Below are 24,341 nucleotides of genomic sequence, written 5' to 3' on the forward strand. Positions count from 1 at the left end.
ACTAAAAAGAAATCCCAAAAGAAATGCATTTCCTGTGATATCCTGACCACAGTGCTCTCTGCTGACCTCTGCTGTCCATTTTAGGAACTGTCCAGAGAAGCAGATGTTTGCTATGGGAATTTTCTCCAGTTCCTAAAATGGACAACAGAGGTCAGCAGAGAGCACTGTGGTCAGGACATCACAGGAAATGCATTTCTTTTTTGGATTTCTCTTTAGTATACAGCCCCTAAAAAGTACTGGAAGGATTAAGATTTTTTAATAGAAGTGATTTACAAATCTGTTTAACTTTCTGGCACCAGTTGATTTAAAAAAAAAAAAAAAAAAAAAAAAAAGTTTTCCACGGTAGTACCCCTTTAAGACAAGTCGGTGTATCTAATCCCGTCATGTGGGATACAGTCTAATGAGATGTTGTATCTAGGTCTACACGTGACATAGCGTAATGGGCTGATGCATCTTAGTTTATCATGTGTGACAGTCTAGCAGAGTTTATGTATCTAAGCTTATTCTGTGTGATACCACCCTCCAGGCTGGTGTATCTGAGCCCACGCTGTGTGCTGTATTTTAGCTGGTTTTACCTTTATACAGGGGGGTTTCTCGGGCCTTGTTCACAATATCCGGCTCGGCTCCAGATTCCAGCAGAAACCGTACACAGTCCAGGTGCCCCTTTACTGTGGCCAAGTACAGCGCCGTCTCCTCCTGCAGAGTCCGCTGGTCGATCAATGGAGGATACGCTGCAAATAGGAACTCCGGTTCAGTACAAATACGTCTTAGTTTTGGAATTTCTGACTCCTTTTAGGTATTTGTGTTAATAACATTTTTACTACAATATTAGTAACAGGGGCACATATAGTGACAGGCCGCCATAGGAGGGAGCCGAACACAACAAAAGATGGTGGTCTATAAAGTGATAGCCCCCCCATAGTATTGATAACTATATAGTAGTGGTCTCCAACCTGCAGATCTCCAAATGTTGCAATACTACAACTCCCAGCATGCCCGGACAGCCAACGGCTGTCCGGGCATGCTGGGAGTTGTAGTTTTGCAACATCTGGAGGTCCGCAGGTTGAAGACCATTGCTATATAGTGTCAACCAACCATACACTGACAGGCAGCCATACACTGACAGGCAGCCATACACTGACAGGCATCTGTGGAGGCCCAGTACAGGAGGTGTTACCCCGTACCCTTGCTGTCCTGTCAGGCAGCCTCCCTACAGTGTCCCCTGGGACCCCTTGCATCTGTCCCCCATGTAAATATGTTTCTAATGTATTATACCATGTAATGTGTTCAGGAAGCGTTGTCACTTTAAGACTGTTTACCATGTGATTGTTACCCAGGAGGTATCAGTGACCAGGTGATCCCCGGGGTGACCTATGGGCTCCCTTCTAGTCTCCCCCCATATAAGCCCTGGGTGGAGCTTTTCTCTCTTTCCTTACAAGTCTTCGATGAGGTCGAGTCCTAGAGAGTCCAGAGTCCTAGGAGTCTCAAGTCCAGTCTGCAGCCACAAGAGGCTACAAGTAACCACAGTCTCAGTATTGTCAGTCATCAGTCAGGTCAAGTCAGTCCCTGTTATCTGTCAAGTCAGCATGGTCTGCATGAAATTGCCCAGTCCTACTACAAGTCCCAGCAAGCCTTTAAGGTCTCTGAGTCACTGGTCACCTCCGTGGGCCATGGCTGAACTGTATAGACTTTACCATCTGTCTACCCTCAGTAAAGCTACCGCTGTCCGTAACTTGATGTTAGAGTCTTTATTGCCCCCGTGCCTAGCCCAGGATCCAGCGGTATACCTTCAGGTGGTATCGAGGATAAACCACGCCCTGGCATCACGAATACAGGGGGTTAATGCCATCTGCCCCTAGGGTAACAACAACATCTGCCCTCATCACACCCCGTTACCACACATCCATACACTGACAGGCAGCTATGTGGTGATGGACATCCATACACTGACAGGCAGCCATACAGTGACAGGCAGCTATGTGGTGACAGACATCCATACACTGACAGGCAGCTATAGAGGGAGCCGAACACAACAAAAGATGGTGATCTATAAAGGGATAGCCCCCCCATAGTATTAATAACTATGCAGTGCCAGGCAGCCATACACTGACAGGCAGCCATACACTGACAGGCAGCTATGTAGCGACAGGTGGGGTCCATAAAGTGACAGACTTCTATACAGTGACAGGCAGCCACAGAGTGAAAGGCAGGCATGCAAAGATAAGATGACCGCCTATAAAGTCATAGAAATAGGCAACTATTTAGTGACAGGCAGCTATTCAGTGACAGGTAGCCATACATTGACAGGCAGCTATTTATTAAAGATTAAAATTCAAGCTCCATACCTTGCAGTAAAAGCTTCAGACATCGGAGGGAGCCGTAGTAGGCCGCCTCGTGCATCGGCAGCCAGCCATCTTTGTTGGGCTCAGACAGTCTCTTCCCAGATTTCATGAGGTTATTCAGCCCCTCCACGTCTTCCTTCTTGATCATCTCCTCAATGGGGTTCTGTTCTCTGTGAGAGGAAAAATGACTAGATCAGCCCTCAACATCTGCCCCCGCCCCATGTAATGACCCAATCACCCATCTAGTCCCCAATATCTGCTCCCACCCCATGTAATGACCCAATAACCCATCTAGTCCCCAACATCTGCCCCCGCCCCATGTAATGACCCAATAACCCATCTAGTCCCCAACATCTGTCCCCGCCCCATGTAATGACCCAATAACCCATCTAGTCCCCAATATCTGCTCCCACCCCATGTAATGACCCAATAACCCATCTAGTCCCCAACATCTGCCCCCGCCCCATGTAATGACCCAATAACCCATCTAGTCCCCAATATCTGCACCAGCACCATGTAATGACACAATAACCCATCTAGTCCCCAATATCTGCCCCCGCCCCATGTAATGACCCAATAACCCATCTAGTCCCCAATATCTGCCCCCGCCCCATGTAATGACCCAATCACCCATCTAGTCCTCAACATCTGCCCCCGCCCCATGTATTGACCCGATCACCCATCTAGTCCCCAACATCTGCCCCCGCCCCATGTAATGACCCAATCACCCATCTAGTCCCCAACATCTGCCCCCGCCCCATGTATTGACCCGATCACCCATCTAGTCCCCAACATCTGCCCCCGCCCCATGTAATGACCCAATCACCCATCTAGTCCCCAACATCTGCCCCCGCCCCATGTAATGACCCAATCACCCATCTAGTCCCCAACATCTGCACCAGCACCTTGTAATGACCCAATAACCCATCTAGTCCCCAACATCTGCACCAGCACCTTGTAATGACCCAATAACCCATCTAGTCCTCAACATCTGCCCCCGCCCCATGTAATGACCCAATAACCCATCTAGTCCCCAACATCTGCACCAGCACCATGTAATGACCCAATAACCCATCTAGTCCCCAACATTTGCACCAGCACCATGTAATGACCCAATCACCCATCTAGTCCTCAACATCTGCCCCCGCCCCATGTAATGACCCAATAACCCATCTAGTCCCCAACATCTGCACCAGCACCATGTAATGACCCAATAACCCATCTAGTCCCCAACATCTGCACCAGCACCATGTAATGACCCAATCACCCATCTAGTCCTCAACATCTGCCCCCGCCCCATGTAATGACCCAATAACCCATCTAGTCCCCAATATCTGCCCCCACCCCATGTAATGACCCAATCACCCATCTAGTCCCCAACATCTGCCCCCGCCCCATGTAATGACCCAATAACCCATCTAGTCCCCAATATCTGCCCCCACCCCATGTAATGACCCAATAACCCATCTAGTCCCCAACATCTGCACCAGCACCATGTAATGACCCAATAACCCATCTAGTCCCCAATATCTGCACCAGCACCATGTAATGACCCAATAACCCATCTAGTCCCCAACATCTGCCCCCACCCCATGTAATGACCCAATCACCCATCTAGTCCCCGATATCTGCCCCCGCCCCATGTAATGACCCAATCACCCATCTAGTCCCCGATATCTGCCCCAGCCCCATGTAATGACCCAATAACCTTCTCCAGCCCATGTTTTGCTCTTTTCTGTTTCATTACATACAGATGTGACATTGAGGCCTCTAGGAAAGCTGGGTACTAGTTGTTAAGATGAAAAAATTAATGGAGTCACCCATAGCAACCAGACTGTCTTGTTGCTATGGACAAATACAAAGGAGAAGTGAAGATGTTCCTCATGGCAGCCAATCAGATTCCAGTCCTTGATTCTAGGAGACCATAGGATAACGAGCGCAGTGACCTAATTGGTTGCTATGGGCAACGCATTTCTCTTTGCGTTAGTTTTGCTAATTCTCCCCTAAATCTGCGCTATACGTGAGACCAGAGTGTGACAGGAGGGGAGCTGCCGCAGCACATCGCGCTCTTCCTCCTCGCTCACATATCATGGGGTCGTCATTTGGTTTCCTGATGAGTTAATAAGGAGTAATTATCGGAGCCAGAGCCTCGGGATGAACAGACCGCGAGGAATTATTTCGTGTTCTCCGATAATTATCCTCAGAGTAAAGTCAGCGCCAAGACAAACATCCGCGCTAAAACCGCACAGATGCTGAAATCATCATATTGGCCGGGAGTGGAATAGTCTGCGGCCATATCTATAATGTGTCAGATCACATCTACTGCTCGCACTTCTAGGGGGCGCCGGAAACACGACATGAGTTACATGGCGCCCCATATGTGTCACCCAAATATTTTATAACAGAACAACATACAGATGTCCCCATAACAAAACCAGCCGCAGAGCCGCCATAACAATACCAGCCGCAGAGCCGCCATAACAATACCAACCGCAGAGCCGCCATAACAATACCAACCGCAGAGCCGCCATAACAATGCCAACCGCAGAGCCGCCATAACAATGCCAACCGCAGAGCCGCCATAACAATACCAACCGCAGAGCCGCCATAACAATGCCAACCGCAGAGCCCCCATAACAATGCCAACCGCAGAGCCCCCATAACAATGCCAACCGCAGAGCCCCCATAACAATACCAGCCGCAGAGCCGCCATAACAATACCAACCGCAGAGCCGCCATAACAATACCAACCGCAGAGCCGCCATAACAATGCCAACCGCAGAGCTCCCATAACAATGCCAACCGCAGAGCCCCCATAACAATGCCAACCGCAGAGCCCCCATAACAATACCAGCCGCAGAGCCGCCATAACAATACCAGCCGCAGAGCCGCCATAACAATACCAGCCGCAGAGCCGCCATAACAATACCAACCGCAGAGCCGCCATAACAATACCAGCCGCAGAGCCGCCATAACAATACCAGCCGCAGAGCCGCCATAACAATACCAGCCGCAGAGCCGCCATAACAATACCAGCCGCAGAGCCGCCATAACAATACCAGCCGCAGAGCCGCCATAACAATACCAGCCGCAGAGCCGCCATAACAATACCAGCCGCAGAGCCGCCATAACAATACCAGCCGCAGAGCCGCCATAACAATACCAGCCGCAGAGCCGCCATAACAATACCAACCGCAGAGCCGCCATAACAATACCAACCGCAGAGCCCCCATAACAATGCCAACCGCAGAGCCCCCATAACAATACCAACCGCAGAGCCCCCATAACAATACCAACCGCAGAGCCGCCATAACAATACCAGCCGCAGAGCCGCCATAACAATACCAGCCGCAGAGCCGCCATAACAATACCAGCCGCAGAGCCGCCAAAACAATACCAGCCGCAGAGCCGCCATAACAATACCAGCCGCAGAGCCGCCATAACAATACCAGCCGCAGAGCCGCCATAACAATACCAGCCGCAGAGCCGCCATAACAATACCAGCCGCAGAGCCGCCATAACAATACCAGCCGCAGAGCCGCCATAACAATACCAGCCGCAGAGCCGCCATAACAATACCAGCCGCAGAGCCGCCATAACAATACCAGCCGCAGAGCCGCCACAACAATACCAACCGCAGAGCCGCCATAACAATACCAACCGCAGAGCCGCCATAACAATACCAGCCGCAGAGCCGCCATAACAATACCAGCCGCAGAGCCGCAATAACAATACCAGCCGCAGAGCCGCCATAACAATACCAGCCGCAGAGCCGCCATAACAATACCAGCCGCAGAGCCGCCATAACAATACCAGCCGCAGAGCCGCCATAACAATACCAGCCGCAGAGCCGCCATAACAATACCAGCCGCAGAGCCGCCATAACAATGCCAACCGCAGAGCCGCCATAACAATACCAGCCGCAGAGCCGCCATAACAATACCAGCCGCAGAGCCGCCATAACAATACCAGCCGCAGAGCCGCCATAACAATACCAGCCGCAGAGCCGCCATAACAATACCAGCCGCAGAGCCGCCACAACAATACCAACCGCAGAGCCGCCATAACAATACCAACCGCAGAGCCGCCATAACAATTTACCAGTTGCAGAGCCATCTGGGAGTGGTAGTTTTGCAACAGCTGGAGGCACCCTGGTTGGGAAACACTGGCCTATGCTCAGGAATGCAAAACCTAAAATGACCACCACATAGGAGTCCCCAATAGCAGCATCACCCAGCTCACCCAGGGTCCTGAATCGTACATGTATCTACAATATTTATAGGGAAATAAAGATAATAACGGTCGTATTGATTGTTGCGCCACTTTCCCGCGAAAGATACAACATACAGAGAATTAGAATCTAAGGCAGTGTTTCCCAACCAGTGAGCCTCCAGATGTTGTAACACTACAACTCCCAGGATGTCCGGACAGTCGTAGGCTGCCCAGGCATTCTGGGAGTTGTAGTGTTGCAACAGCTGGAGGCACACTTGTTGGGAAACACTCAGGTTAAGTTTGATATGAACGGGGAAGGTAAAATCTGCACCAAATCCACAACCTCTTTAATAACCCAAACCAAAATCTGCAGGGATTTTCATGCGGATTTACTACAGAACTTTCTCTGCTGCGCGTGAACGGTAAATCTTCCATCCGATAATCCGGAATTTGGGGGCGAGTTGCATTGTAATGTAGAATAATTTCTACGCCGGATTAGAGGATTCCCTTACGTCATGTAACGCTCTGCGTATTTCTGCAGAATGTCACCAGACCCCGGGCGGACCCCTGAACTCCACGCGCAGGTTCACACGTCACAATGTGTTAATCTCACCGGCGGATCACATATGTAACACGTTAATTACACGGAGGGATCCCATTGGGCGGCACTTCCCGGAACAGCTGACTGACAGCAAGTGTTCTCCCGCATGAATGGAGACAGGTTTAGCTGTCATGGCAGCTGCAGGGGGGCCCAGGAGACCCCCAGAGACAGAGGCGCAAGTGTGTCCATGTAATGACCCTGTAATGTGCGCCCCCACGTCACACGCCCTGCACGGCTGTTTACGTTTTTGTTTAAGAACTGAGGGTCTGCTACAATGTCCTCCGCCACGTGACTGTCACTGACAGCTGTAGAGAACACAAGGGGGGAGGGGTGTCATGGATAAATATGTGGCTGCCCCTTTAAGTGTGTGTGCAGTTATTTGGGTACAATATAACACCATCACTTGAGCATTATATGATGGTATTAGGGCACTATCTTATTTGTGTACTGTATGGCGGCATTATTCGGGCACTGCATCATTTTAGTAATGTGTGATGATATTATTTGGTTCCATAACATTATCATTTGAGCATTATATGACGGTATTAGGGCGCTCGCCGTTTTGGGTGCTGTATGGCACTGTTATTTGAGTGCTATGTGTAGGTATTATTAGGGCACTTTGTTTGGAGAACTATATGGCAGTTTTATTCAGACCCTGAATGGTTTTGTCCTATATGGTTGTATTCGTTCATCCCATGGTGGTATTGTTTACTGTAAGATGTATCTGTTGTCTATATGGTATTATGTGGGCGCAGCCTGTCTGTTCTATATGGCAGTATTATTTTCCCTTTATATGGTATCATTTGAGTACAGCTGGTACTGTTCTATATGGCAGTATTATTTGAACACTATATGGCATCAGTTGAGCACAGCTGGTACTGTTCTATATGGTGGTATTATTTATACCCTATAGGGTATCAGTTGTACACAGCTGGTTCTGTTTTATATGGCAGTATTATTTATACTATATATGGTATCATTTGAGCACTGCTGTGTCTGTTCTATATGGCGGTATTATTTATACACTATATCAGTGGTCTTCAACCTGTGGACCTCCAGATGTTGCCAAACTACAACTCCCAGCATGCCCGAACAGCCAACGGCTGTCCGGGCATGCTGGGAGTTGTAGTTTTGCAACATCTGGAGGTCCGCAGGTAGGAGACCACTGCCCTATATGGTATCAGTTGTACACAGCTGGTTCTGTTTTATATGGCAGTATTATTTATACTCTGTATGGCATCATTTGAGCACTGGTGTGTCTGTACTATATGGTAGTATTATTTATACTCTGTATGGCATCATTTGAGCACTGCTGTGTCTGTACTATATGGTAGTATTATTTATACTTTATATGGTATCATTTGAGCACTGCTGGGTCTGTACTGTATGGTAGTATTATTTATACTTTATATGGTATCATTTGAGCACTGCTGTGTCTGTACTGTATGGCAGTATTATTTATACTCTGTATGGCATCATTTGAGCACTGCTGTGTCTGTACTATATGGTAGTATTATTTATACTTTATATGGTATAATTTGAGCACTGCTGGGTCTGTACTGTATGGCAGTATTATTTATACTCTATATGGTATCATTTGAGCACTGCAGGGTCTGTACTGTATGGCAGTATTATTTATACTCTATATGGTATCATTTGAGCACTGCTCTGTCTGTACTGTATGGCAGTATTATTTATACTCTATATGGTATCATTTGAGCACTGCTGGGTCTGTACTGTATGGCAGTATTATTTATACTATGTATGGCATCATTTGAGCACTGCTGTGTCTGTTCTTTATGGCGGTATTATTTATACCCTACATGGTATCAGTTGTACACAGCTGGTTCTGTGTTATATGACAGTATTATTTATACTATGTATGGCATCATTTGAGCACTGCTGGGTCTGTTCTTTATGGCGGTATTATTTATACCCTACATGGTATCAGTTGTACACAGCTGGTTCTGTGTTATATGACAGTATTATTTATACTATGTATGGCATCATTTGAGCACTGCTGGGTCTGTACTATATGGCAGTATTATACTATGTATGGCATCATTTGACCACTGCTGAGTCTGTACTATATGGCGGCATTATTTATACCCTATATGGTATCAGTTGTACACAGCTGGTTCTGTTTTATAGGGCCGTATTATTTATACTATGTATACTATTACCATTTTCTCAATTCCATTAGCACAATGAAGCTCCGGCCTGTTTCTCCCTGTGCTCTCCTCAGGGGCCCCTCATCATGTTTCACCCAAGGGCGTCCCTGGCCTGTGATGACATCATTTATCTCTTGCCCTGTGATGGATTGTCTGTAACGTTATATAATATAATAGCCATCATTTACCGTGTACATTATATCTTCTCGTACCCGAAGAAGATCACATGTTTACACTTAAGATCAAAGCCGGGCTCCATCTACCTGCCGTGTGGCCCGTCCTGTGTGATGTGCGATCAGTATCGGCTTATGGGGCTTATTACCCAGCTGGACCGAATTATGGGGGGCGCAGCACGGGCGCCATTCAGGACAGTATGCGCAATACCTTACATAATCACTTTCCCTGAACCCCCTAAGAAGCATTACCTGCTGTCAAGCTGCATGAAATTCTATTTAGTCATCCATATGTCACGGTGGCCTCATTTCTGCTTAGAATTTGCCCAAAAAAATAGGAAATATTTTGCTGTATTTTCAGAAGATCCAAGTGTGTCATGTGAATACACCCTTAAAGGGGTACTCCAGTGAAAAACGTTGTTTTTCTCATATAAACTGGCTCCAGAAAGTTAAACAGATTTGTAAATTACTTCTATTAAAAAATATTAATCCTACCAGTACTTTTCAGCTGCTGAAGTTGAGTTGTTCTTTTATGTCTGACCACAGCGCTCTCTGCTGACACCTCTGGAACTGTCCAGAGCAGGAGAGGTTTGCTATGGTTAAATGCTAATCTTGACAGTTCCTGACATGGACAGAGGTGTCAGCCGAGAGCACTGTGGTCAGACAGGAAATAACTCAACTTCAGCAGCTGATAAGTACTGGTAGGATTAAGATTTTTTTTATGGAAGTCATTTACAAACCTGTTTAACTTTCTGGAGCCAGTTGATAAAAAAAAATGATTTTTCACCGAAACACCCCTTTAAAGGGGTACTCCGGTGGAAAACGTAATTTTTATTTTATTTTTTTAAAATCAACTGGCTCCAGAAAGTTATACAGATTTGTAAATTACTTCTATTAAAAAATCTTAATCCTTCCAGTACTTATTAGCTGCTGAATACTACAGAGGAAATTCTTTTCTTTTTGGAACACAGAGCTCTCTGCTGACATCATGAACACAGTGCTCTCTGCTGACATCTCTGTCCATTTTAGGAACTGTCCAGAGCAGCGTATGTTTGCTATGGGGATTTTCTCCTACTCTGGACAGTTCTTAAAATGGACAGAGATGTCAGCAGAGAGCACTGTGGTCATGATGTCAGCAGAGAGCTCTGTGTTCCAAAAAGAAAATAATTTCCTCTGTAGCATACAGCAGCTAATAAGTACTGGAAAGATTACGATTTTTTTATAGAAGTAATTTACAAATCTGTTTAACTTTTTGGCACGAGTTGATAACAAATAAATAAATAAATAAATAAGTTTTCCACCCGAGTGCCCCTTTATATCTATCTGTGGGAAAGCTGGGTGACAACCAATAAAGATATCCTTATAGTTCCCGTTCCTAATTGTAGCAAAACCAAAGCGCCAACCCAGAAATGTAATCGATGCACGCTCACTGCTATTGAGCATGCATAAACCGACACCACAATACACTCCCTATGGCAGTGCTTCCCAACTAGTGTGCCTCCAGATGTTGTAAAACTACAATTCCCAGCTTGCCAGGACAGCCGAAGGCACCCTGGTTGGAAAACACTGCTATAGGGAACCTGTTATTCGTGGGGTGACCTGCAGGGGGGGCTTCTGGCGGACATGACAGCTCTATACAAACAACAGGATTTGTCCCATGCACAATGGCGCAAATCTCCATTCTAAGTGTACGATGGGAAAGTTCAATGAGGACCTGACATGAACGTGTTATGATGTATATAATGCACATCACACATGTGAGATCGGACGTATAGAAGCCGCTCGCTCTGGAGATGCTGACCTCTGACCTCAGGGAGCGCATCCACATACTGAGACTTTTTCCATGGGAAATAAACTTCCCAGCGCAGAGTCCTGACCACCTGGAGTCTGGGCCTCCGCACTCCGCAGGGCCCGCTCTGCTTATAGGCAAAATAGGCGGCCGCCTAGAGCGCCCTCTTGATGGGGAGCGGCGCTCTGCCTGCTGCAAAAAAGTTAGACAACCAGCATCCGAACCATTCGCTCAGTCAACAGCATGAGGAGGAGGTTTGTTACAGTGTGTCACCCTAGTAGTAAGGAGATTACATGAGGAGGAGGTTTGTTACAGTGTGTCACCCCAGTAGGAAGGAGATTACATGAGGAGGAGGTTTGTTACAGTGTGTCACCCCAGTAGTAAGGTGATTACATGAGGAGGAGGTTTATTACAGTGTGTCACCCCAGTAGTAAGGAGATTACATGAGGAGGAGGTTTGTTACAGTGTCTCACCCCAGTAGTAAGGAGATTACATGAGGAGGGGGTTTGTTACAGTGTGTCACCCCAGTAGTAAGGAGATTACATGAGGAGGAGGTTTATTACAGTGTGTCACCCCAGTAGTAAGGAGATTACATGAGGAGGAGGTTTGTTACAGTGTGTCACCCCAGTAGTAAGGAGATTACATGAGGAGGGGGTTTGTTACAGTGTGTCACCCCAGTAGTAAGGAGATTACATGAGGAGGAGGTTTGTTACAGTGTGTCACCCCAGTAGTAAGGGGATTACATGAGGAGGAGGTTTATTACAGTGTGTCACCCCAGTAGTAAGGAGATTACATGAGGAGGAGGTTTGTTACAGTGTGTCACCCCAGTAGTAAGGGGATTACATGAGGAGGAGGTTTATTACAGTGTGTCACCCCAGTAGTAAGGAGATTACATGAGGAGGAGGTTTGTTACAGTGTGTCACCCCAGTAGTAAGGAGATTACATGAGGAGGAGGTTTGTTACAGTGTGTCACCCCAGTATTACGGAGATTACATGAGGAGGAGGTTTATTACAGTGTGTCACCCCAGTAGTAAGGAGATTACATGAGGAGGAGGTTTGTTACAGTGTGTCACCCCAGTAGTAAGGAGATTACATGAGGAGGAGGTTTGTTACAGTGTGTCACCCCAGTATTACGGAGATTACATGAGGAGGAGGTTTATTACAGTGTGTCACCCCAGTAGTAAGAACATTACATGAGAAGGAGGTTTGTTACAGTGTGTCCCCCCAGTAGTAAGGAGATTACATGAGGAGGAGGTTTGTTACAGTGTCACCACAGTAGTAAGGAGATTACATGAAGAGGAGGTTTGTTACAGTGTGTCACCCCAGTAGTAAGGTGGGGTGTGTCAAAGGACGGAGTCAAGGGGGCAGCAAAATTAGGTTTTGCCTAGGGTGGCAAAAATCCTTGCACCAGCCCTGGGCCTCCTGCTGCGGATAGGGGAGGACCCCTTGTACAATCCCTACTTGTTAGAAGCATCTCTTAATAACGAGATGTCAGTTACCCTGCAGCGCCACCACAGGGGAAATGAAGCATTACACAGCGTCCATTCATCTCAATGGGTTGTCTGCATCATACAGGACAGGTCCTCTTGTGATAGGATGAGGATCCTGAACAACAGATCCCCCTTTATTAACTCAGGATTCCCTTATACTAGGTTTTCTATACTGGAGAGCCCCTTTAATAGGAGCGGGTCTTATTGTGAGGCCCTTTAAATGTGATGTCCAGTTCTGGGCCCACTGGATAATACCTTCATGGCTGTTAGAACACAGTGACGCCAACTTATCTGCATTGCCCAATGGACTCTGCGGACTCTATTCTGCTGCTCTGTCCTTCCTCCGTGCTCTACACTGCAGCTCTGCTCCATTAGGGTATGTTCACACAGGCAGTTTTCGCGGCGTAAATTTGCTGCGGAATTTACGCTGCGGAAAATCCACTTCAGTACCTACTGACTTCAATGGGGCTTGCGGCGGATTTTCCGCAGCGTAAATTCCGTAAATATGATCATAAGGCTGGATTCATACCACATTTTTGCTATACAGTTTCCAGTGTCAGGTTTTTGATGAAAAACGGATTCCTCAAAACCGGACTAAACTGTATCAAAACGTGTGTACAAATTTCAACCCATATACGGTTAAAAACCATATACAATTTGAAAAACGATGTCCGGTTGCATCCTTCTTTAAGAAAAAGACTAATACGTTTTAAACTTTTCACTCCATTTTGAATAAAGTTTCACTTGTTTGATTGAAATTCCAAGAAAAAAAAACGGTGCAAAGTCAAAAACTGTATGGTGAAAACCGTATGGAACCGTACGCACATACGGTTCCCATTGACTCCCATGTGGTAAAACGTGGTAGACTAAGGTTTTGGGTACGGGTAAAAAAAAAATGGACAAAGCCGTATGAGACGCAAAACTGACTAAACTGGATGATGCGTTTGGCATGCGGTTTACAATGTTAAGTCAATGCATACGGTTTTCTATACAGTTCCGTGCGTTTTTTAACTTAAAACCGTGTACGGGAACTGTATAGCAAAAACGTGGTGTGCATGCAGCCTAAGACAGTGCATCCCAACCAATGTGACTTCCGCTATTGCAAAACTACAACTCCCAGCATGCCCGGACAGCCAAAGGCTGTCCGGGCATGCTGGGAGTTGTAGTTTTGCAACAGCTGAAGGCACACTAGTTGTGAAACACCGCCTTAAAGCATAGCAATGATCATTGACTCCAGCTTAGATAAACTGTCTATTACGTTCTGCGGTAGCCCGAATTCTGGCCGCTCCTCTTTCCCTCCTCTGTGCTTCACACTGCAGCTCTGCTTGTTCACAGGAACTTGGTACATGGAGAGCTGATGGCATTTGAAGATTAGACGCTACGGGGAGTTTTACGGTATCGTAACAGTGTCAGACACAGCGTGCGGATAGCAGAGACGTGTTGATCTTCCCAGTGACCAACCATGTGGCAGAATTCGTCACCGGACACTTCTCATTGGCTACTGAGATGGTTTACAACCAATCAAAGCTTTTAGAGCCAAACGAGCGGTAAAGTTCAGATGTGTGTGTGTGTAGAAACATAGGTTGGACACTGGTGGCGCTGCACTGCGGAGGGGATATCAGCTGCCTCTGCTGTGCAGCACTCACAGGGGGCACAGATGGTAAATCTGCAATAGGGGCGTCCCAGGGGCATCGCTACAAAGTGATTTATGAACCTAAAGCTAGAAGTACAGTGAAGACTGACACATCTATAACCTGTGCTGGACACCAGAAAGCAGTGGATCCCAACCAGAGTGCCTCCAGCTGTTGCATAACTGCAACTCCCAGCATGCCTGGACAGCCTTTAGCCCTTGTTTCCCAACCAGGGTGCATCCAGCTGTTGCAAAACTACAACTCCCAGCATGCCTGTACAGCCAAAGGCCATTGTTTCCCAGCCAGCATGCCTTCAGCTGTTGCAAAACTACAACTCCCAGCATGCCTGGACAGCTTTTGGCAACAGCTGGAGGCACACTGGTTTGTATACACTGCAATAAGGGCTGATTGGAACAAAACTTCAGAGCTGGAGCATGTTCTAAACACATTATATCTTCTGACACTATTTTATTTTAGTGGTTCCCATTAAGGGTGCCTCCAGCTGTTGAAAAACTACAACTCCCAGCATGCCTGGACAGCTTTCGGCAATTGTTTCCCAACCAGTGTGCCTCCAGCTGTTGCAAAACTACAACTCCCAGAATGCCCGGACAGCCAAAGGCCATTGGCTATCCGGGCATGCTGGGAGTTGTAGTTTTGCAACAGCTGGAGGCCCCCTGGTTGGGATACACTGCAATAAAGGCTGATTGGAACAAAACTACAAACAGGATCCACTGAATCTATTGTCCAGTTTCCCAACAAGAGTGCCTCCAGCTGTTGCAAAACTACAACTCCCAGCATGCCTGGACAGCCTTTTTGCCCTTCTTTCCCAGCCAGGGTGCCTCCAGCTGTTGTAAAACTACAACTCCCAGCATGCCCGGACAGTCAAAGGCCATTGTTTCCGAGCCAGCATGCCCTCAGCTGTTGCAAAACTACAACTCCCAGCATGCCTGGACAGCCAACAGCAACAGCTGGAGGCACCCAGGTTGGGATACACTGCAATAAAGATTGATTGGAACAAAACTACAACTCCCAGCAGAGCTTGTGAACGGAAAGTGCAAGCCAACGGGATCCAATGACAATCTATTGTCGAGTTTCCCAACAAGGGTGCCTCCAGCTGTTGCAAAACTACAACTCCCAGCATGCCTGAACAGCCTTTTGGCCATTGTTTCCCAACCAGTGTGCCTTCAGCTGTTGCCAAACTACAACTCCCAGCATTCCCCGACAGCCTTCGTAATTGCCATTCAAGCAGTTTTGCGCGTACTAGAGAAATCCCCTCCATCACAGACAATAGACGTCACTTACGCAGCCTGGGCGGTGCGACAATAACTCCCATCGTATCTCTTCCTCAGGACCCCGAAGCCGTGGTCAGGGTTGGGGGTCTGCGCTCCGGCGGTGACCTGGAGGGACCTGGATTTGTGGCGACATGTGTGAAACAATGAGAAATACTCGGAGTAGGAGAAGCAGATCATATCCAGCGCACCTTGTGAGCAGCGAGCGGCGGCTCCGACATATAGGACCTCCTGCAGGCTGAATGGAAGCAGATGGAGCCGGCCCTGGAATCAGCTGCTCACAGCTCTTGATTATTTTTGGCCCTGGGAGGAAACGTCGAGGGATTTGAATGACCATATAAGACAACAATGGGATAAAAAACAGCACTCACCCTCTTAGGATCTGTAGGTCCAAGGGCCGGGGCTCTGCTCCAGCACATGGGGCACCGGGCGACCTCTAGGATCTACCCCTCCCCCTGCCAAAGAAGTAGTCGTGATCCTGCTCGCCCCTCGCACCAGGTGCAAAACGTGCAAAATCGGATTTTCTACTATGCGGCTGAGAGTACACACTGACTGTCACCGTATATACCAGTGGTCTTCAACCTGCGGACCTCCAGATGTTGCAAAACTACAACTCCCAGCATGCCCGGACAGCCAACGGCTGTCCGGGCATGCTGGGAGTTGTAGTTTTGCAACATCTGAAGGTCCGCAGGTTGAAGACCACTGGTATATACCATTTATTATTACTGTCCTTAAAGGGGTACACACTGACCGTCACTGTATATACCATTTATTATTACTGTCCTTAAAGGGGTACACACTGATCGTCATCGTATATACAGTTTATTATTACTGTCCTTAAAGGGGTACATACTGACCGTCACCCTATATACATTTTATTATTACTGTCCTTAAAGGGGTACACACTGACCGTCACCCTATATACAATTTATTATTACTGTCCTTAAAGGGGTACATACTGACCGTCACCGTATATACCATTTATTATTACTGTCCTTAAAGGGGTACACACTGACCGTCACCGTATATACCATTTATTATTACTGTCCTTAAAGGGGTACACACTGACCGTCACCCTATATACAGTTTATTATTACTGTCCTTAAAGGGGTACACACTGACCGTCACCCTATATACCATTTATTATTACTGTCCTTAAAGGGATACACACTGACCGTCACCGTATATACCATTTATTATTACTGTCCTTAAAGGGATACACACTGACCGTCACCTTATATACCATTTATTATTACTGTCCTTAAAGGGGTACACACTGACCGTCACCGTATATACCATTTATTATTACTGTCCTTAAAGGGGTACACACTGATCGTCACCGTATATACAATTTATTATTACTGTCCTTAAAGGGGTACACACTGACCATCACTGTATATACCATTTATTATTACTGTCCTTAAAGGGGTACACACTGACCGTCACCCTATATACAATTTATTATTTCTGTCCTTAAAGGGGTACACACTGACCGTCACCGTATATACAATTTATTATTACTGTCCTTAAAGGGGTACACACTGATCGTCACCGTATATACAATTTATTATTACTGTCCTTAAAGGGGTACACACTGACCGTCACTGTATATACCATTTATTATTACTGTCCTTAAAGGGATACACACTGACCGTCACTGTATATACAATTTATTATTACTGTCCTTAAAGGGGTACACACTGACCGTCAACGTATATACAGTTTATTATTACTGTCCTTAAAGGGGTACACACTGACCGTCACCGTATATACCATTTATTATTACTGTCCTTAAAGGGGTACACACTGACCGTCACCGTATATACCATTTATTATTACTGTCCTTAAAGGGGTACACACTGACCGTCACCGTATATACAATTTATTATTACTGTCCTTAAAGGGGTACACACTGACCGTCAACGTATATACCATTTATTATTACTGTCCTTAAAGGGGTACACACTGATCATCATCGTATATACAATTTATTATTACTGTCCTTAAAGGGGTACACACTGACCGTCACTGTATATACAGTTTATTATTACTGTCCTTAAAGGGGTACACACTGACCGTCACTGTATATACCATTTATTATTACTGTCCTTAAAGGGGTACACACTGACCGTCACCCTATATACAATTTATTATTTCTGTCCTTAAAGGGGTACACACTGACCGTCAACGTATATACCATTTATTATTACTGTCCTTAAAGGGGTACACACTGACCGTCACTGTATATACCATTTATTATTATTGTCCTTAAAGGGGTACACACTGACCGTCACCGTATATACAGTTTATTATTACTGTCCTTAAAGGGGTACACACTGACCGTCACCGTATATACAATTTATTATTACTGTCCTTAAAGGGGTACACACTGACCGTCACCGTATATACCATTTATTATTACTGTCCTTAAAGGGGTACACACTGACCGTCACCGTATATACAGTTTATTATTACTGTCCTTAAAGGGATACACACTGACCGTCACCGTATATACCATTTATTATTACTGTCCTTAAAGGGGTACACACTGACCGTCACCGTATATACAGTTTATTATTACTGTCCTTAAAGGGGTACACACTGACCGTCACCGTATATACAATTTATTATTACTGTCCTTAAAGGGGTACACACTGACCGTCACCGTATATACCATTTATTATTACTGTCCTTAAAGGGGTACACACTGACGTCACCGTATATACAATTTATTATTACTGTCCTTAAAGGGATACACACTGACGTCACCGTATATACCATTTATTATTACTGTCCTTAAAGGGGTACACACTGACCATCACCGTATATACCATTTATTATTACTGTCCTTAAAGGGGTACACACTGACCGTCACCGTATATACAGTTTATTATTACTGTCCTTAAAGGGGTACACACTGAACGTCACTGTATATACCATTTATTATTATTGTCCTTAAAGGGGTACACACTGACCGTCAACGTATATACAATTTATTATTACTGTCCTTAAAGGGGTACACACTGATCGTCACCGTATATACAATTTATTATTACTGTCCTTAAAGGGGTACACACTGACCGTCAACGTATATACCATTTATTATTACTGTCCTTAAAGGGGTACACACTGACCGTCACCGTATATACCATTTATTATTACTGTCCTTAAAGGGGTACACACTGACCGTCACTGTATATACCATTTATTATTACTGTCCTTAAAGGGGTACACACTGACCGTCACTGTATATACCATTTATTATTACTGTCCTTAAAGGGGTACACACTGACCGTCACCGTATATACCATTTATTATTACTGTCCTTAAAGGGGTACACACTGACCGTCACCCTATATACAATTTATTATTACTGTCCTTAAAGGGGTACACACTGACCGTCACCGTATATACCATTTATTATTACTGTCCTTAAAGGGGTACACACTGACCGTCACCCTATATACAATTTATTATTACTGTCCTTAAAGGGGTACACACTGACCGTCACTGTATATACAATTTATTATTACTGTCCTTAAAGGGGTACACACTGACCATCACTGTATATACCATATATTATTACTGTCCTTAAAGGGGTACACACTGACCGTCACCCTATAAACCATTTATTATTACTGTCCTTAAAGGGGTACACACTGACCGTCACCGTATATACAATTTATTATTACTGTCCTTAAAGGGGTACACACTGACCGTCACCGTATATACCATTTATTATTATTGTTCTTAAAGGGGTACACACTGACCGTCACCGTATATACCATTTATTATTACTGTCCTTAAAGGGGTACACACTGACATCACCGTATATACAATTTATTATTACTGTCCTTAAAGGGGTACACACTGACCGTCACAGTATATACAATTTATTATTACTGTCCTTAAAGGGGTACACACTGACCGTCACCGTATATACCATTTATTATTACTGTCCTTAAAGGGGTACACACTGACGTCACCGTATATACAATTTATTATTACTGTCCTTAAAGGGGTACACACTGACCGCCACTGTATATACAATTTATTATTATTGTCCTTAAAGGGGTACACACTGACCGTCACCGTATATACAATTTATTATTACTGTCCTTAAAGGGGTACACACTGACCGTCACCGTATATACCATTTATTATTACTGTCCTTAAAGGGGTACACACTGGCGTCACCATATATACAATTTATTATTACTGTCCTTAAAGGGATACACACTGACCGTCACCGTATATACAATTTATTATTACTGTCCTTAAAGGGGTACACACTGACCGTCACCGTATATACCATTTATTATTACTGTCCTTAAAGGGGTACACACTGACCGTCACAGTATATACAATTTATTATTACTGTCCTTAAAGGGGTACACACTGACCGTCACCGTATATACCATTTATTATTACTGTCCTTAAAGGGGTACACACTGACGTCACCGTATATACAATTTATTATTACTGTCCTTAAAGGGGTACACACTGACCGCCACTGTATATACAATTTATTATTATTGTCCTTAAAGGGGTACACACTGACCGTCACCGTATATACAATTTATTATTACTGTCCTTAAAGGGGTACACACTGGCGTCACCATATATACAATTTATTATTACTGTCCTTAAAGGGATACACACTGACCGTCACCGTATATACCATTTATTATTACTGTCCTTAAAGGGGTACACACTGACGTCACCGTATATACAATTTATTATTACTGTCCTTAAAGGGGTACACACTGACGTCACCGTATATACAATTTATTATTACTGTCCTTAAAGGGGTACACCCTGACCGTCACTGTATAGACCAGTGGTCTTCAACCTGCGGACCTCCAGATGTTGCAAAACTACAACTCCCAGCATGCCCGGACAGCCAAAGGCTGTCCGGGCATGCTGGGAGTTGTAGTTCTGCAACATCTGGAGGTCCACAGGTTGGAGACCACTGGTATATACAATGGAGTAAACCATTTATTATTACTGTCCTTAAAGGGGTACTCCAGGGGGGAATTTTTTATTTTATTTATTTTTTTATTAACTGGTGGCAGAAAGTTAAACAAATTTGTAAATTACTTCTATATAAAAATCTTTATCCATCCAGTACTTATCAGCTGCTGTATGCTCCACAGGAAGTTGTGTAGTTCTTTCCAGTCTGACCACAGTGCTCTCTGCTAACACCTCCGTCCATATCAGGAACTGTCCATAGTAGGAGCAAATCCCCATAGCAAACCTCTCCTGCTCTGGACAGTTCCTGACATGGACAGAGGTATCAGCAGAGAGCACTGTGTTCAAGACAGAAAGGAAATTCAAAAAGAAAATAACTTCCTGTGGAGAATACAGCAGCGGATAAGTACTGGAAGGGTTAAGATTTTTATATAGAAGTCATTTACAAATCTGTTTAACTTTCTGGCACCAGTTGATTAGAAAAAAATTGTTTTCCACTGGAGTACCCCTTTAAATAAAATCAGACAAAACGGCGCCAATTCCATCATAACTCTGCCCAGCGTTAGTAAATCAGGGGCATTTTATGAGTTTCCAGTTAGGCATAAAAAGCGTTGTTCGCCGTTCATATATGTTAAGTCACCTATGGGTCCCAAAATTTTGTCATGTCACTGTGATAAATTTGCGCAAATGACGGAAAACACCCTCCCTTAAAGCGCATAAGAAGAATTATGACCAAGCCGGCGCAGACAGCATAGAAATAACACAAAAATTAGACCATAATGTCGGCACAACTCACCGAACATGCAACTTTGAGTCCCGTGACGGTCGCAGTCCATATACAGTGAGTCCCGTGACGGTCGCAGTCCATATACAGTGAGTCCCGTGACGGTCGCAGTCCATATACAGTGAGTCCTGTGACGGTCGCAGTCCATATACAGTGAGTCCCGTGACGGTCGCAGTCCATATACAGTGAGTCCAGTGACGGTCGCAGTCCATATATAGTGAGTCCCGTGACGGTCGCAGTCCATATATAGTGAGTCATGTGACGGTCGCAGTCCATATACAGTGAGTCACGTGACAGTCGCAGTCCATATATAGAGAGTCACGTGACGGTCGCAGTCCATATACAGTGAGTCCCGTGACGGTCGCAGTCCATATACAGTGAGTCACGTGACGGTCGCAGTCCATATATAGTGAGTCCCGTGGCGGTCGCAGTCCATATACAGTGAGTCACGTGACGGTCGCAGTCCATATACAGTGAGTCACGTGACAGTCGCAGTCCATATACAGTGAGTCACGTGACAGTCGCAGTCCATATACAGTGAGTCACGTGACGGTCGCAGTCCATATACAGTGAGTCACGTGACAGTCGCAGTCCATATACAGTGAGTCACGTGACGGTCGCAGTCCATATACAGTGAGTCACGTGACGGTCGCAGTCCATATACAGTGAGTCACGTGACAGTCGCAGTCCATATACAGTGAGTCACGTGACAGTCGCAGTCCATATACAGTGAGTCCCGTGACAGTCGCAGTCCATATACAGTGAGTCACGTGACAGTCGCAGTTCATATACAGTGAGTCACGTGACGGTCGCAGTCCATATATAGTGAGTCACGTGACAGTCGCAGTCCATATACAGTGAGTCACGTGACGGTCGCAGTCCATATACAGTGAGTCACGTGACAGTCGCAGTCCATATACAGTGAGTCACGTGACGGTCGCAGTCCATATATAGTGAGTCACGTGACAGTCGCAGTCCATATACAGTGAGTCACGTGACGGTCGCAGTCCATATACAGTGAGTGACGTGACAGTCGCAGTCCATATACAGTGAGTCACGTGACAGTCGCAGTCCATATACAGTGAGTCACGTGACAGTCGGAGTCCATATACAGTGAGTCCCGTGACGGTTGCAGTCCATATACAGTGAGTCACGTGACGGTTGCAGTCCATATACAGTGAGTCACGTGACGGTTGCAGTCCATATACAGTGAGTCATGTGACAGTCGCAGTCCATATACAGTGAGTCCTGTGACGGTCGCAGTCCATATACAGTGAGTCCTGTGACGGTCGCAGTCCATATACAGTGAGTCCCGTGACGGTCGCAGTCCATATACAGTGAGTCCCGTGACGGTCGCAGTCCATATACAGTGAGTCCCGTGACGGTCGCAGTCCATATACAGTGAGTCACGTGACGGTTGCAGTCCATATACAGTGAGTCACGTGACGGTTGCAGTCCATATACAGTGAGTCATGTGACAGTCGCAGTCCATATACAGTGAGTCCTGTGACGGTCGCAGTCCATATACAGTGAGTCCTGTGACGGTCGCAGTCCATATACAGTGAGTCCTGTGACGGTCGCAGTCCATATACAGTGAGTCACGTGACGGTCGCAGTCCATATACAGTGAGTCCTGTGACGGTTGCAGTCCATATACAGTGAGTCATGTGACAGTCGCAGTCCATATACAGTGAGTCACGTGACGGTCGCAGTCCATATACAGTGAGTCACGTGACGGTCGCAGTCCATATATAGTGAGTCACGTGACGGTCGCAGTCCATATACAGTGAGTCACGTGACGGTCGCAGTCCATATACAGTGAGTCACGTGACGGTCGCAGTCCATATATAGTGAGTCACGTGACGGTTGCAGTCCATATACAGTGAGTCACGTGACGGTTGCAGTCCATATACAGTGAGTCATGTGACAGTCGCAGTCCATATACAGTGAGTCCTGTGACGGTCGCAGTCCATATACAGTGAGTCCTGTGACGGTCGCAGTCCATATACAGTGAGTCCCGTGACGGTCGCAGTCCATATACAGTGAGTCCCGTGACGGTCGCAGTCCATATACAGTGAGTCCCGTGACGGTCGCAGTCCATATACAGTGAGTCACGTGACGGTTGCAGTCCATATACAGTGAGTCACGTGACGGTTGCAGTCCATATACAGTGAGTCATGTGACAGTCGCAGTCCATATACAGTGAGTCCTGTGACGGTCGCAGTCCATATACAGTGAGTCCTGTGACGGTCGCAGTCCATATACAGTGAGTCCTGTGACGGTCGCAGTCCATATACAGTGAGTCCTGTGACGGTCGCAGTCCATATACAGTGAGTCACGTGACGGTCGCAGTCCATATACAGTGAGTCCTGTGACGGTTGCAGTCCATATACAGTGAGTCATGTGACAGTCGCAGTCCATATACAGTGAGTCACGTGACGGTCGCAGTCCATATACAGTGAGTCACGTGACGGTCGCAGTCCATATACAGTGAGTCACGTGGCAAAATGTATTATGTCTGGCATGTCACTTTGATAAATTTGCGCAAATGACAGGAAGCCCCCCCCCCCTAAAAGTGCTAGTAAGAATTACGTTGAAGCCAGAGCAGACAGCATCGAAATAGCGTAAAGTGAAAGAATAATTTCAATTTAAAGTCAATGCGCAAAATAAAAAACACACAGCGAAAGAAATGTTCATAAATTCCCCACCTTGAGTCATGTGACGGTTGTAGAATTTATTATTCTTTTGTAGAATTTATTATTCACTTTTATTTTCATATTTTTGCGCAAATGACAGGAAGGCCCGGGATAGTGCAAGAAAAGGGGGAAAAGCCGCACACACATTCCTACACTTTGGAAATTATTTTTGCGCAAGTATTAAATTCAGCGC

General features: G+C 45.9%; 1 protein-coding gene across 5 annotated transcripts in view; it reads right to left on the bottom strand.

Annotated features, from left to right (window-relative positions):
- The window catches only part of ASB2 (ankyrin repeat and SOCS box containing 2), a 43,992-nt gene that overhangs the window by 8,715 nt on the left and 10,936 nt on the right, over positions 1–24,341 (bottom strand). For 2 of the 5 annotated variants that reach the window (XM_056545371.1, XM_056545367.1), the window contains exons 3-5: positions 15,712–15,816; positions 2,346–2,512; positions 576–731 (exon numbers count right to left, since the gene is read on the bottom strand). In XM_056545371.1, coding sequence (XP_056401346.1) covers positions 576–731; positions 2,346–2,512; positions 15,712–15,816 — 428 coding nt within the window. Of the gene's footprint in view, positions 1–575; positions 732–2,345; positions 2,513–4,093; positions 4,156–15,711; positions 15,817–16,069; positions 16,252–24,341 lie in introns of those variants that run through there. The other 3 variants (XM_056545373.1, XM_056545372.1, XM_056545370.1) reach the window with 3 other exon arrangements.

This window comes from Hyla sarda, chromosome 11, assembly GCF_029499605.1.
Source record: "Hyla sarda isolate aHylSar1 chromosome 11, aHylSar1.hap1, whole genome shotgun sequence".
NCBI lineage: Eukaryota > Metazoa > Chordata > Amphibia > Anura > Hylidae > Hyla > Hyla sarda.